The sequence below is a fragment of the Trichechus manatus genome, unplaced genomic scaffold, assembly GCF_000243295.1.
Source record: "Trichechus manatus latirostris isolate Lorelei unplaced genomic scaffold, TriManLat1.0 scaffold00074, whole genome shotgun sequence".
Lineage (NCBI taxonomy): Eukaryota > Metazoa > Chordata > Mammalia > Sirenia > Trichechidae > Trichechus > Trichechus manatus.
In genome coordinates this window covers 1,687,350-1,702,479 of record NW_004444010.1, presented here as the reverse complement: position 1 = coordinate 1,702,479, position 15,130 = coordinate 1,687,350, and the positions used below count along the sequence as shown (strand labels likewise).

General features: G+C 40.8%; 2 protein-coding genes across 2 annotated transcripts in view; one reads left to right on the top strand and one right to left on the bottom strand.

The window, feature by feature from the left end:
• The window catches only part of EMB (embigin), an 88,295-nt gene extending 77,467 nt beyond the window's left edge, over positions 1-10,828 (bottom strand). The window contains exon 1 of the mRNA XM_023734964.1: positions 10,710-10,828. Within this exon, the coding sequence (XP_023590732.1) occupies positions 10,710-10,821 (112 nt within the window). The 5' untranslated portion in view covers positions 10,822-10,828. The remainder of the gene's footprint in view (positions 1-10,709) is intronic.
• A 223-nt stretch (positions 10,829-11,051) lies between these two features.
• Positions 11,052-15,130, top strand: part of LOC101358326 (embigin) — a 33,072-nt gene continuing 28,993 nt past the window's right edge. The window contains 1 exon segment of the mRNA XM_023734960.1: positions 11,052-11,170. Within this exon segment, the coding sequence (XP_023590728.1) occupies positions 11,052-11,170 (119 nt within the window).

Genomic DNA, 15,130 nt, shown 5'->3' with positions numbered 1-15,130 from the left:
CTATCTCTCTTTTCAGTGCTGTTAGAGTTTGTTTTATGTATTTTGGAGCCCTGTCATTGGGTGCGTAAATATTTATTATAGTTATGTCTTCCTGGTTTATTGACCCTTTAATCTTTATATACTGTCCTTCCTTATCCTTTGTGGTGGATTTTACTTTAAAGTCTATTTTGTCAGAAATTAATATTGCCACTCCTGCTGTTTTGTGTGTTGTTTACCTGATATATTTTTTCCATCTTTTGAGTTTTAGTTTGTTTGTATCTTGAAGTCTAAGGTGTGTCTCTTGTAGGCAGCACATAGACAGATCTTTTTTTTATCCAATCTGCCACTCTCTGTCCCTTTATTGGTGCAATTAGTCATTTACATTCAGTGTAATTATTGATAGGTATGAGTTTAGTGCTTTCATTTTGATGTCTTTTTTTGTGTGTTGTTGACAGTTTCTTTGTTCCACTTAATTTTCTGTGCTCTTTTTCTTTATGTGTTTTCTTTTTCATTGTTGTAGATTTTGTATTTGATGAGTCTTTGTATTTTTCTAGTTTTTAATTTTGACTTGTAGGATTGTTAGCTTCCTTTGTGATTACCTTAATATTTACCCCTATTTTTCTAAGTTTATACCAGTCTTCTATTTCTTTATATCACCTTGACTTCCTCTCCATATGAAAAATCTATGTCTACATTTTTTAAGTCCCTCTTTTTTGTTTTAGTGTTGTCATCTTTTACATATTGACATCTGTTTCCATATTTTCAGTATTTTAGCTTTGGTGTATTTTTGTGACTTCCCTATCTGGGTTGATATCTGGTTGCTCTGTCCTGCATTATCTGATGTTATTGATTTTCGAATCAGAGGACTCCCTTTAGTATTTCTTGTAATTTTGGTTTGGTTTTTGCAACCCCCCTAAACTTCTGTTTATCTGGAAATGCACTAATTTTGCCATCATATTTGAGAGATTGTTTTGCTGTATATATAATTCCTGAGTGGCAATTTTTTTCCTTCAAGGCTTTATATATGTCATCCTGTTGCCTTCCTGCCTGCATGGGTTCTCCCCCGTTCTGGTATTCCAATCACTCATAGGTTATTCCTCTTGATAGAATCCCACATAATTCTTAGGGTTTCTTCATTTTTTTTAATCCTTTTATCTGATTTTTCCTCAAATAAGTTGGTGTCAGGTATTTTATCTTCAATCTCACTAATTCTGACTTCCATTGCCTCAATTCTGCTCCTATGAGTGTCTATTGAGTTGTCTAATTCTGACGTTTTACTGTTAATCTTCTGGATTTCTGACTGCTGTCTCTCTATGGATTCTTGCAGCTTGCTGAATTTGTCATTATGCTCTTCTCTAATATTTTTAATTTCCTCTAATGCGTGTTCTGCCTTTTGCTTAATTTCCTTCCTAATCTTTGAAGAGTTCTGTATATTAATCTTTTGTATTCTGCCTCCTGTAATTCCAAGAAATTTCACTCCTTCTGGAAAATTTCTAGACCCTTTGAGACCTTGCTGAAGCTATCATGGACTGCCTATGTGATTTCATATTGACTGTTGTCTCTGAGCCATCAATAAGTTATTATATTTATTTATTTTATGTTTGCTTACTGTGTCCTAGCTTCTTGTTTTGATATGCCCAGATAGGCTGCTCCTGTGAGCTAGCTTGATTATTGCCACCTCTGAAGCTCTAATGTCCTGTCACCAGGTGGTCTGATCTGTTACTAGGCATGTGAGCTCAGGAGTCTGCCCACTCCTCCTGTATGGATACAGCTCAGGTGCCCAGGTAGATGGCCACCAACTGTGTGATGCAGGCTCTCACCTACAATCCTAGACAGGCCTGGATGACTCGTGTGGGCACAGGCATCTGGCTGCAGCAGGTTGACAAACTCTGAGCAAGGCAGGGGGCTGACAGCCACCCCCGAGTGTCCAGGAAGATGAGTTCTTTTCCCTAGAGCACACAGATGAGTGGGTTTTGCAGCTGGACTATGAGCACCCAATGCTGTTTGCTGTAGGACTAGGGGGCACCTCTTATTCCTGCACCACTATCGCAGGTGGCTAGGTGGCATGGGTGGAGCCACCAGTCCTCAGGCCCCTGATGTGGGTAGGTGAAGACCCTGCTTAATGGGCAGAGCAGAGTCAAACGTCACGAACCTGCCATTTCACAGCTGAAACAGCTGAAGTTAGACTTCTGGTATATACCCTGCTGTACTGCACTAATGAGGGCCTACGCTGTTGAAGTGGGCACACACAAGTCTATGCAGGGGGAAAGGCACTCAAAGTCTGTGGATCCCTTATGCCTGTGCCTAGGCAAAGGAGCTGTGCCTACCCTGAGTTCCTGGCTTAGGGGAGCCTGCATTATTTCCCCCCGTTTGTTAATTTGCTCACTCTCCAAGGCTGGGAGAATGGCTCAGGGCATGTGACAGATCCCACTTCCGGCCCAGGAAACAGCAATTGCTGAAGCCAGTCCAGGGCCCAGTGCAGAGCAGGGAGTGGGGAGGTAAATGGGAGAGAGGTTTTTCCCTAAGGGGGGTGTTTTTCATCTGCTTGGTAGGCCAGACGCAATTACTTATCTTTCACCGACAGAGGGCTGCTTCTCACTGGTTCTTAGTGGCCGAGTAGACTCTCTGCCTCTGCGTCTCTCCCGGTGCGGAATACGCCTCCCAAACATGGCTGCTTGCCTGCCTCACCACTCACCCCAGAGCTTATGAGGCCTGAAGGGCTCAGGTTCTCACCGGGTCAGGTCTGGCAACTCCTCGATGCTTCTGAACCGTCTCTCCCTCCCCTTGCCACTCAGTCCAGTTCCTCAACTTTGCCTTAGATGTTCAGGGCCCCTAAATTGTCATATATAATCAATTCACTTGGTTTTTTGGGTCTTTGTTGTAAGAGGGTCCACCAGAAACATCTGACTACTCCGCCATCTTGGACCCACTCTTATGCTATTAGCATTTTCAAATGAAATAAATGTGCTATAATCTCTTTTTAAAATTAAAGTAAGATTTTCACATATTCAATATTGTGACCCCATTTAGTTGAAGTAAATAGGGAAGGGAAAAAGAGAGGAACACAAGACAACTGCACTGGGTTTTAAGATTTGCTTTTACTTAAATCAGAATTAAGTTCTCTGACTAATAAACATTCTTTCTAAATCCTCAAAATGCTCTCTGTTGTATTTTAAAACCTTGGAATGGTCTGGACTTGATCTAAAAAAGAAAAGTGTAAGAAAAAGAGACTATTAAGATAAACATTCTCTCTCCCTCACCTATATATTGATTGCTATCAATATGGATAATTTAAATTATTTTAACAAATTTTAATTTTAGCTTTGTGAGTTATATAGTATTATAAATATGCACCCCAATTATAGAAATTCAATGCATAATAAAACAAGTTTGGAACTCTGAATATGTTTTCTCATGAAAGTAATATATATAGCCATGAGGTCTGTTGCCATATTTTAAAAGCTACTTAAACCATAATATTGCTGAACTTTAGCATTAAAACTAATCACCAAGTATAATATTGCTTATAGACAATGAGCTTAGAGCTCTATTTCTGGGTTCTAGAATATAATATTCCTATCCTAACTCTTGCCATTAAGTGCAGTAGTAGGAGGGAAAGAGAGGATAAAGCTACCTTGATTCCTCAGTACTCTACTCCAGTGAGACAAGAGTTTTAACAGTTGAGTTGGTGGTACCTGAAGGTCCCTGAGGGGCAGGATGACAGTGTAACAATGTGTCAACAACAACTGAGATAAGATTCTCTGAAGGCAGTAGTGACAGATAAAAGAAGGAAGGTTTGTCAAGAAAATAAACTCCTGATGGGGGCCATTTATAAATTAGAATTTCTAAGTTAGGAACAGATAATAACCCAGATACAGGATTTTTATATTTTTTAATAATGTGGTAAATATTGGCCAAGAAAGCCATTTTTAGACTAGTTTAAAAAAAAAAAAAAACAAGAACAAAGTGAACTTTTATACAGCCTTGTAAAACTATTTTTAAAACCTGGTTATACAAGACTACTGATTGATCTTTCCTTTAAAATATGACTTTTGCAATAAAATACACTTTGAAGGGCAATGTGGAAATGCTTATGTTTCAAGCCTCCTCATCATGAATTTTTAATTTACATGAGTCTTTGAGATACTTCACCAGTGAAGTTTGTGATAAATAATGCTCTTGAAAATAAATATTCAAAAGTTTGAATAGGATTTCTGCTCTTTATAAACACTGTGGATTTTAAAAATGTTTCACCACCAGGTTATTCTTTGAAAGGGCTTAGACTTTGTTCAGTGGTTCTCAACCAGGGGCAATTTTGTCCCCCAGGGAACATTTGGCAATGTCTGGAAACATGTTTGGGAGAAGGGTGGTATTGGTAGCTAGCTAGTAGGTAGAGGCAAGGGACACTAAGAAATAATCTACAATGAACAGTACCCTGCCACCCAAAGAATTATCCAGCCCAAAATATCAACAGGATATCAACAGGAGCCCAAAATCCTGATTTAGTCCAACAGATAAATCATCAACTCTGATTCTTCAAAAAAACAAAAATCAGACCTCCTGCCATAGAGTCGATTCTGACTCATGGCAACCCCATGTGTGTCAGAGTAAAACTGTGCTCCATAGGGTTTTCAATGGTTGTGATGTTTCACAGGTGATCTTAAGGCCTTTTTTCCAAGCCACTTCTGGGTGGATTCAAGCTTCCAACCTTTCAGTTCTTCAAAGCGATGACAATGTTCAAATGGCCATGTGGTCTAAGGTCTTGTACCATATGGTTTTAGGTACATATATTCAAAAGCATGGATGTTTCTTGCCAACCACACCTCCTGCCAGGGGCCTCTTTGAGGACCTTTTGTGAAGAGCCACCCTGTCCTGGATAGAGTTTTGGAATGCAAACCAGGAAACCTGTTACAGCTATTAGCTAGCTCTGTTCTCTTGACAAAAATCATGATGGCACTTTGAGATTCAAGATCAATCAAATAAGGCATCTAAATTTCAAGTTCTCAGAACTGTATAAATATAAGGCTATAAAAAGATTCAGTTTTGGGAATGGCATACATTTGTTACAATAATGACAATAACTTAAAAGTACCAGAAAGAATGGTGTTTTTTGTGTAAAGGATAGCATCATTTTTAAGACATTTATTATTTCTATGGAGTCCCTGGACAGTGCAAACTGTTAATGTTTTTTTTGCTGCTAATCAAAAGGTTGGTGGTTTGAGTCCATTCAGGCACCTTGGAAGAAAGGCCTGGTGACCTACTTACAAAAAATCAGTCGCTGAAAACCCTGTGGAACACAGTTCTACTCTCATGCACACAGGGTTCGTGTGAGTCAGAATGACTCAACAGTAACTGATTTGTTTTTTGGTTTATTATTTCCAACATAACAATACATTACTTGAAATCAATTGTTACACATGAATAGCAAAGATGTCTTATTAGGAGTAGAGAGAGTTTATATTTAACAAAACATGGTGTGATAGTTTCCTTCTACGTCAGCGTGTCCTAAATTGTTCATTTCCAAGGTCTGCCTTTTATTGTGAAATATGTGAGTCCAGCTATACAAAATTAACTTCAAAAGATTATGAATTAGGACAAGGACAAATACCACAACACATAATTTGTTTCCATTTGAGGGCAAATACTTCTTTGGAAAACAGTACCTAAGTACATAAATGGATGAGCACTCCTCAACTATCACTGTGGTTTAACGTCTATGCTAATTCAAGCTTCCTCAAAAAGAGTTGACCTAACTCTTGATTTTTCAAACAATCTCAAACTAACAGAAAAGTTTCAAGCATAGAACAACTTCTTCCCCCTGAACCAACTGAGAGCAAGTTGCTAACCTAATGACCCATTATCCTCTAAAACATTATTATGCTTTTCCTACGCCAAGGACATACTCCCACATAATCACAATGTTACCATTAAAATCAGGAAATTAATATTTATGCGTTACCACCTCACCCCCATACCCCATTTAAGTTTCAACAAAAGTCCCTGTAATGTACTTTACAGCAGAAGGTTTCAGTACAGAACCACATGTTGCCATTAGTTGCCATGTCTCTAGTCTCCTTCATTCTGCAGCAGCTCCAGTCTTTCCTGACTTTCATGATCTTGAAACATTTGAAGATTTCAGGCTAGCTATGTTGTTACAATATGATTAGATTTGGGGTATATATCTTTGGCAGTATCACAGAGGTGATGCTGTGTTCTCATTGTATCCTATCAAATAGTACACAATTTTCATCTGTGTCTTTAGTGGTGATTTTCACTTTATTACAGTGGTGTGTCTGCCAGCCTTCTCCACTGTAAAGTTGTTCTTTTTCTATTTGCATCAATAAGAATTTTGTGGAAAATTACTTTGAAACTATGTAATATTTTGTGCCAAATCAAACTTTCAACTGATTCATTTAATTTATATTAGTATGTACTCACAAATTCCTATTTTATTCATGGGGTTATAATCTGATAGAATGACTATTTTTATGTTCAATTTTTTAGATTTGTACAGTGGAATCTGCTTCAAGCTGGTGTCTGTATCCTTTTGACATGACCTTTCTTTGAGCACTTCACTGGTTTCTGGCACAAGATGTCCCAGGCTTATCTTGTACTTTCTGTGTCCCAGTCCTGAAATCAGCCATTTCTCTAAGAAGCCTTAGTTAGTTTTAGTAAAAAATGGTATTTAGAGTTCAAGACCTAGGCAGTAAGTATTCTTATTGCCACTGGGAAACCACTGCTCCTTCTCAGTGGACAGAGCTAGAAATGCATGTATGCATATTCCCACACACATAATACATATGTATATTTTATATTATATGCATTTACATATATACACGTTATGAATATGTGTACATATATAAATGTATATAATATACATATATATAAATTATACATATATAATCTACACGTATACACGTTTACATTTTACACCTTTATCAATGTATCTATCTATTGATAGTCATGAATTCACACTGATACCATCAATTACAATCCAGCACCACAGGGTTCATTCTGGTTTTCGCCCTTTATTTCCTTGATAGCAAAAACCCTGGGTCCTATTATCCTTACCAGACTACTTACATGATCAATCCTCCTGTAGGTAACTAATCTCCTGCCGCTACCACACCTGTCCTCACAGAGATGGATTCCTTACCCCACTCGGGCTCCAATCTTTGTGCTGGTCTTCTCCCCCTGCGTGGATGCCCTCCATATGCTGACTGGGCTCTTACACCGCATGATATACTGTCCATTTCAGAGAAGCCCTTGTCACCCTGCTCAGCTCTGAGACCCTGCATCAGGCTGCCCCTCTGCAGGAGCACCCACTTCACTGTGTTCAGACTTTAACACTGCACACTGGGCCGCCCGCCTACACGGACTCCATCTTTGCCTGGCTCAGCTTCTGATACCTTGTTCTAGGCTCATTAGACCACCAGGTGAAGATGCCCCATCCCTCCTCTTCCCCACTTGTGGGGCTACACCTTCAGGGAGAGAAGAGAAGAGAAGGAGAAAGGCAAGGAGACCTGGAAGAGGAAGAGTCTGTTGAACTAATTCTTAACAAATGTTTATATAATGTAATTTTAAATGTGATGGTAAATTTAGGGTAAAAATCGAACGCATCAGATTCATCCCTATTAAAAGTGGGCTTATCATTAATCTATTCCTTTAAACAATTTCAATGTCTTTATAGGTTAAAAACTGTTAAAGTTTTCTACCTAAACAACCATTAACACAATATCAGGCACATGTAGGTGCTTATATTTGTTTCAACAAATATCTATTACTAGGCAGTTGGTGTGTGTGACGGGAGGGGTGTTTTGTGGAGGAGAGGGTTGATCAAGGAAGCATATAAGACATGTCCTCTAGAAATCAAACTGTTCCCTTCAAAGGACTCAATGCAGAGTCAAAAGATTTTTCAAAAGATAAAAATAACGCATTCCACCAATTTGTTCCATGCAATAGTAATAACAGCATGTTTAAATATTCCCATGCACGTAACACTTCTCCTTTACAAAGACATGTTACAGTGCTTATATTACTGAAATAGCCTCAGAGTCAGGATGGGTCCCCGAGCCTAATTTTATTGCAGGACTCAAACTCTGTCAGCATGCCTTTCAGCTCAAATCAGTCATTTAGATTCACACACTGTGCTTGCTCCCTGCTGGCGGTTCCAAACTTCCATAGACATTGAAGTGCAGGGAGGCAACCGACTATCCTGCATTAGAAAACAGGTTCTGGAGTCAGACTGACCAGTGTTAAATTTCCTGCTCCAATGCTTAACTAACGATGTTTACTTGGGTAATTCCTTAACCTCTTTAAGCCTCAATTTCCTCATCTGAAAGTCGAAGATAATAAAAGATAACTGATAAGGCTATAAACTGCTTAGAGTAGTGCCTGGCACATAGTTATTACATAGTAAATATGATAAAGTAACTATTTTTATTATTAAAATTTGGCTCAAAGTCTTAGCTTACAGAAACACCTATCTCCAAGTAGTTCGAAGCCCCTAGATAAAAAAATATCTAGTAAACGTCACAATATTCTTTAGCAGAAAGGAAACTGAATCTCAGGGAGATCATAATGACCCTATAAGACAGAGTAGAACTGCCCCATAGAGATTCCAAGGAGTGGCTGGTGGATTTGAAACACTGACCTTCTGGTTAGTAGCCAAGCTCTTAAACACTGCGCCACCAGGGCTTCTGTGGAGATCAATACAATCCAAAAAATCAGCTGAAGTTGCCTGACAATTTTTTACTCTGCCTGAAAACCAGATGCTAGTTTCATGCCATGTATATAACATGTTATACAATAATTTTAGCTTAAGTGGAGCTATAAGGACAGGACTTATATACATACACAGACATTTGCTGCCCCAACCCTCATATATCCCATTTATTTACACCTTCACTGGGCTCCTCAAAGAAAGGCCTGACGATCTACTTTTGAAAGATCACAGCCATTGAAAAGCCCATGGAGCAAGCAGTTCTACTCTGACACACACAGTGTTGCCATGAGCTGGAAACAACTCCATTACCACTGGTTTGTTTTTTGGTTTTGAGATATATTTCACGTGTTTCCTGTTTTTTCTCCCTCCTTCTTCTTAGAGATCTGCTCTGGATATAACTTGCACTCTCTAGACCCACATCATTTTAGAGCAGTGGTTTTCAACCAGGACTGCACTTAGAATCACATGGGGAACTTTTAAAACTCACGATGTTCACGTTGAATCCTAGGTCAATTGAATCAGAATTTTTGAGGGAAGGACCCAGGTATCAGTATTTACATACAAGTTGAGAACCAAAGAGCTAGAACTAAGCCAGAATGCATTGGTCCTCAGAACTAAAATATTCTGGGACACATGGTGGAAGAAGGGAGCCCTGGTGGTGCAAGGGTTAAAGAGCTTGGCTCTAACAGAAAGGTCGCAGGTTCAAACTCACCCAGTGGCTCTGTGGGAGAAAAGACCTGGCGATCTTTCTTGGAGATTACAGCCAAGAAAACCGTATGGGGCAGCTGAACTCTGTCACATGGGGTCATCATGAGTCAGAATCGACTCCATGGCACCCAACAACAACATGGTTGATGAGCACAGAAGAATCAGGGAGAGCCAGAGAGGGGAAAATATCCTTGTCAATTCTTTGTAAGTGGTATGAATAGAAAGGAGACATGCTGCTGGGCAGGGGGAGAAGGACATTTAGAAATCGAAGCAATTCAAAATGTTTCGTCTACACTGTTAACAACTAGGCCTTTTAAGGGGCATTGATTAAAAAATGAATAATCTTATGCTTTGATTACCATTCCTTCTTTAGAGTATGTTCTGAAAAATTTAAATGCTATGAACTCATGAAAATAAATTAATATGAAAGGTTGAAAACCTTGTGTAGAATAATGTCCCAATTTTAGTTACTGGTGGCCAATATTTGCCAGCTTCAGAGGTGGTGGTGGTCTATTAACCTAATTGGCTGCTAACACTTTGAAATATATAACACAAGAACTTGCATTACGAGGCTGATTAGATGGGATACTTTCAACATAAAAAATACTTTTACTTGATTACAAACAAGTGAAGCTAAAATGGCAATTTTGGTGTTAGTTACAGTAACGTTAGCGCACATAAATCCCTCTGTCGAAGTGTCTTAAGCAACCAACACAAAAACTTTGTTTTCCATGGTGTAAAAGAAGATAAACACACACACACAATCCTATGAACTGTGGAGGTTTTGTTTATGTGGTTGATTTTTGTTATAATATTGTCTTGGCTCTAACATCCTCAAAGCAAACCCACCTGCCAGGAGGAACAAAACAGGCGATATGTAAGCCTTATTAACGATTCAAGGAAAAGGAGTTGGCCTTGGGGAGAGTGGCTTTCAGAAATCATGTCACAACAGCAGATCAGCAGTCGCTGCCTTGCTCCTGCCCCCACCCACTCACCCACCTCCCTAACCTTCTACCTAGGAAAACCTGATACAGTCCCCACTCTCACCACTCCCCACTTAAGGGGAGCTGTTCGTTTCAGATTCAAGCAATGGAGCGGAGGAGCCCCGCCGCCCCAGTCCCCCAGTTTAGCTTAGGTAACCCAAGTTTAGTCAATGGGAGGAGGCCGCGGCCCGCGGCTCCCCACCCGCCTTCGCCAACAGCCAGGCGCCTCTTTTCCCCCCGCCCCGGCGATGCCCTCCGCTCGCGTGCCCCTGCCCGCGCGCCCTTCCCCTCCCCAGCCCCTGCACCCATCACACCTGGGGAGATGCCGTCCGCCACGCTCGGGCGCGCCGCAGCGAGTAGGCACAGCAGGAAAAGAGGCAGAGGCGGCAGTGCCGGGGACCCTAGGGGGCCGGGGAGGGCGCACATGGCGACAGCGGGTCCGCCGCGGTCCTAGCGGGAAGCGGGCTCCTCGTCACGCTGCCTCCGGTGCCCGGATTCCCTACGCACACTCGCCGGTGGCGGGGCGCTCGCTGCGAGTGCAGGGGGCAGGACCCGGGAGAAAAGGCAGGTGGGAGGGGCTGGCGCCTGGGCCTCCTCCCCCGAGAAGCGCTAGCCGCGCGAGGCCAAGCCAACGCGCGCCAGTCCCCCCGTCAATTATGCAGCGCGCCGCCAGCTGCGGACGCCCCCGGATGTACGGTGGCCACCTCCGCGCCACATCCCCTCCGGCCTCCGCCCTCTCGGCTCCGGCCTGGCTGGGAGCGACTTTGATGAAGACGTAGGGCGGGTGCTGCCTAGCCTATCTCCTGGGGGAAAGGCGACACTCCTACTACATATATTTATCTCTACGACGCTCTGAGTAGACTCCCCTTTGTAGTTATCTGAGGCAGGGTTCGTGTGTTTACTTTGATGGGACAGATAAGAGCATGGAGGGCACTTTTCTGCTCTTCCCGGACACCTTTGGGTGTCCTTATTAATAAGAAAGCTTATTGTAGCGCTGGAGTAAGGCGCTGTCCATCCTGCCCGACAACCTGAATTTATCTTTCTTTGCCGTGTGTAGCAATCTCATGCACCCGCCCCTCCAATCTCTTAAGATTTAACCGGTTCTCTCCGGCATAAGGTTTCAGAGTCCCAAGGCCCCATCCTGAAAACCCGTTGCCATCAAGTCGATTGCTTCTTAGGATTTCTAAGGAGCCTGGTGGATTCCAACTGCCAACCTTTTTGGTTAGCAGCCAAACGTTTAACCACTTCGCCAGCAGGGCCCCATAGTGTGTATGTTTTTATTTTCCTTTTCCTTTGTTTGCTTCGCATAACATGCGTTTTTAAGGAGCCACTTATGGCTCAAGAAACAAAACCTACTGAAAGGAGATGCTGTGTGAAACCGCACAAGGATGTTGACCTTCGTCAAACCCTAAGGCTTTTAAGATAAAGCGATCCCTTACTAGCAAGAAAGTGGCTTGAATTTTTCAGTGCTCCCTACTGAAGAAAAGAACTAAAACCTAGCGCTTTATCAGGGAAGAGGAGAGGAATTCACATTATAACATAAAACGGTCATAGGATTCGATGATTCTCCAAGATGTTATTACTCATTAAATATTTTTTTTAAGTAAGTTTCATAAGCTTTGTTACCCCACCGTCTTTATGTTTCGAAATTCAGGTATGATAATCATAAGTTGAAAATATTTCAGTGTCATGAAAGCAAGTTGAAAGAAAACTTTAGAAACACATTTTGAACGTGAAAACGCTAAACATGAGCTCTGGTCACTCTAGCAGGAATGGTTAAGTTTTAATTGGTATGTATTACTAACAGAGCCCTAGTGGCGCAGTGGTTAAAGCGCTTGGCTGCTAACCAAAAGGTTAGCAGTTAGAACCCAGCAATTCGAGCCCACCAGCTGCTCTGCAGGACAAAGATGCGGCCATTTGTTGCCGTAGAGATTACAGCCTTGGAAACCCTACGGGGCAGTTCTACTCTTTTCTATAGGGTCGCTTTGAGTTGAAATTAACTCAATGACAGTGCGTTTGGTGAGTTTTGGGTGTTTTAAAGCCACTAGGTTTTGAGGTGGAGCCCTGGTGGTGCCTTGGTTAAGCGTTTCACTGCTAACAAAAAGGTTGACAGTTTGAATCCACCAGCCGCTCCTTTGAAACCCTATGGGGCGGTTCTACTCTGTCCTATAGGGTCACTATGAGTTGGAATCTACTCCACAACAATGTGGCGGTTCTGCTCTGTCCTATGGGGTCACTATGAGTTGGAATCTACTCCCCAACAATGGGGCGTTAGTTTTGATGTAGCTTGTGTTGCCACAATAAATAAGCTGAACACTCTCGTCTGAACTCATACTGTCTGTAGGGTTAATTTGGCAATTAATAATTTACAACTTTGTGACTTGACCTCTATTGTTGATTTGAATTTCCATTTAAATATTTCATTGTTATTCAGCTTGTTGTGTGATTACATCTTCTTTCCCAACTAGATTACAGCTATTTTTAGTACCTGGAAAAAGTTCTGTAAGTCTTTGTATTTCCTACAGTGCCTTAAAAAATAGTATTTTTAGTATGCTCTGTTTCTTTCTTATTAGAAAATCTGTATGGGAAAATCTTTTCCTTTTTTGCTAAAACTTGCATTTGGAAAATAATGCTATAAAATCCTTATTTTTTTTTTTCTTTTATGGTACAAGTTTTCATTACCGTGGAATTGTATAAGACAGGGCTCTGGGAAGTTGGAAAGTGAGGGTGGAAATGTGGATGTGGGTTACCTATTATTGAAAAAAAATTGTTTTTGTAAAAATTTTGTTGGAGAATAACATATCAGTGGTATATAAGGTACTAAAAATAATGAAGAATTTGCAACTGTTAGTAGAAAATAAACAAACAAAATACAAAAACAAGTCAGAGGATACCATAGGCAGAATTCTGAGACAGTTCTCAAGATTGCTGTCCTCTGGTGTACATTGTACCTTAGAACTTCTAAGTCTTCATGCAGGATTCTTCTTCACTTTTGCTTTTAGGATAATATCCAATCACGAAGCCCTTCATAATCTAGGCTTTAAATAACTCTTTAACTTAGATTTCAACATTCTCCTGCACAAACTTGGTTGTTGTTGTTACCTGCCATTAAGTCAGCCCCCAACTCATGGCAACCCCATGCACAACATCAGACTGTTGTCATCTGTAGGTTTTTCACTGGCTGATTTTCAGAAGTATGTCGTTAGGCCTTTCTTCCTAGTCTGTCTTAGTCTGGAAGCTCTGCTGAAATTTATTCAGTATCAGAGCAACACACGGATAAGTGGTGACAGCACTTAAGGCACATTGCTGGGAATCCAACCTGGGTCTCCCACATGGAAGGTGGGAATTCTACCACTGAACCACCACTGCCGTCTACCCAAACTGCTTATCCTAAAACATTCGGAGTTCCCCAAAACTCTTCTATCCTGTGTGCCTCACTGACTTTACCTCTGCCTTTTTTTTTTTTTTTTCTTCTTCTTCTTTTAATGTTTAGAATAGCTTTGCCTATAGCTCTGCTGCCTTTTCCTCAATTCTGTTTCTGTGTGTTGTTTTCTCTGGAGAGCTTCTCTGATTAAACCGATCAAGAACTTCTTCTCTGACTTCATAGCATCTTGTGTACACTTTCCCCCAACTCTTAATACATGATGCTGTAATCATCTGTTTTCTATCATTTAACTCTGCAGTGCTGAGACTGGATCTGGTTTACCTTTCTGTGCTATGTGGCACAGCATCCAACACATAGCAGTCATTCCCTAACTATATTGCACAGGTGAATGAGAGAATAAATGAATAAACAAGTGGATAGATGTGGAGACAGGAACAAAATTATCTTTTGCTTTCTTCTATTTAATGTGTGCCATCCCTAATGGCAGTAAATGGCAGTGTAGAGTTCAGCCCTAGAAAATCATTCTACATAATAACAACACACACACATCATGCAAACATATATACAATAGCAGAGGTGGATAATCCAATATGCAAGGTAAGCCCAGCGCTTACCTTGCTTACTAGATCATCTGTAGTGAACCACTTCGCTTTTTTTTTTTTTTAACTTTGAACTTGCACAGAACAAAAGAAAAGGCCAATAGGCAATTTCACATTTTTTCACCACATCAAAGATTCTGCTTCTAAGTATGGTAGGCATCTCTCTCCTCCTAACCCCACAGCACCTTACTACAGAATCAAAGCCTCTTTTCAAATTTACGATTCCTGACAGGAGTGGATGATCCAGTAAACAAAATAAGCACAGGCTTACTTACTAATCTGTAGTGAACAGTTTACCCATGTGCTTACCTTGCTTATTGGCTAATCCATGCCTGTACATTAGAATCATGTATGATGATATGAACAAGGGGAATGGTGTGGAGAGATACACACCAGTTAACACTGGTTATGTAAGGGTGAAGGTGAAGAGTGCTGGGGAAGTGCATTAGCCTTACTCTCTGCAACTCAACATTGTTTCATAAAGAATGTATTATATCAAAATTAGGAAACCTTAAATGAAAGAAAAAAATTAAACTGCTTTCTGCAAAAGACAATGCAAAACTACCACACTATGTATAAAGGTTTAATGGTCTTTCACTTGTACATATTTTCATCTGTGTTATAGACAAGCTAAGATTTTTTTATGAGTAGTTTACAAGGAGATAAATCAGGTAAGCAGTATGAAACTCAAAGCTACAAACAGAAATATTTGAAAAGTGCATTTCCTTGAGTGCCCACCCACCTTCCCTCT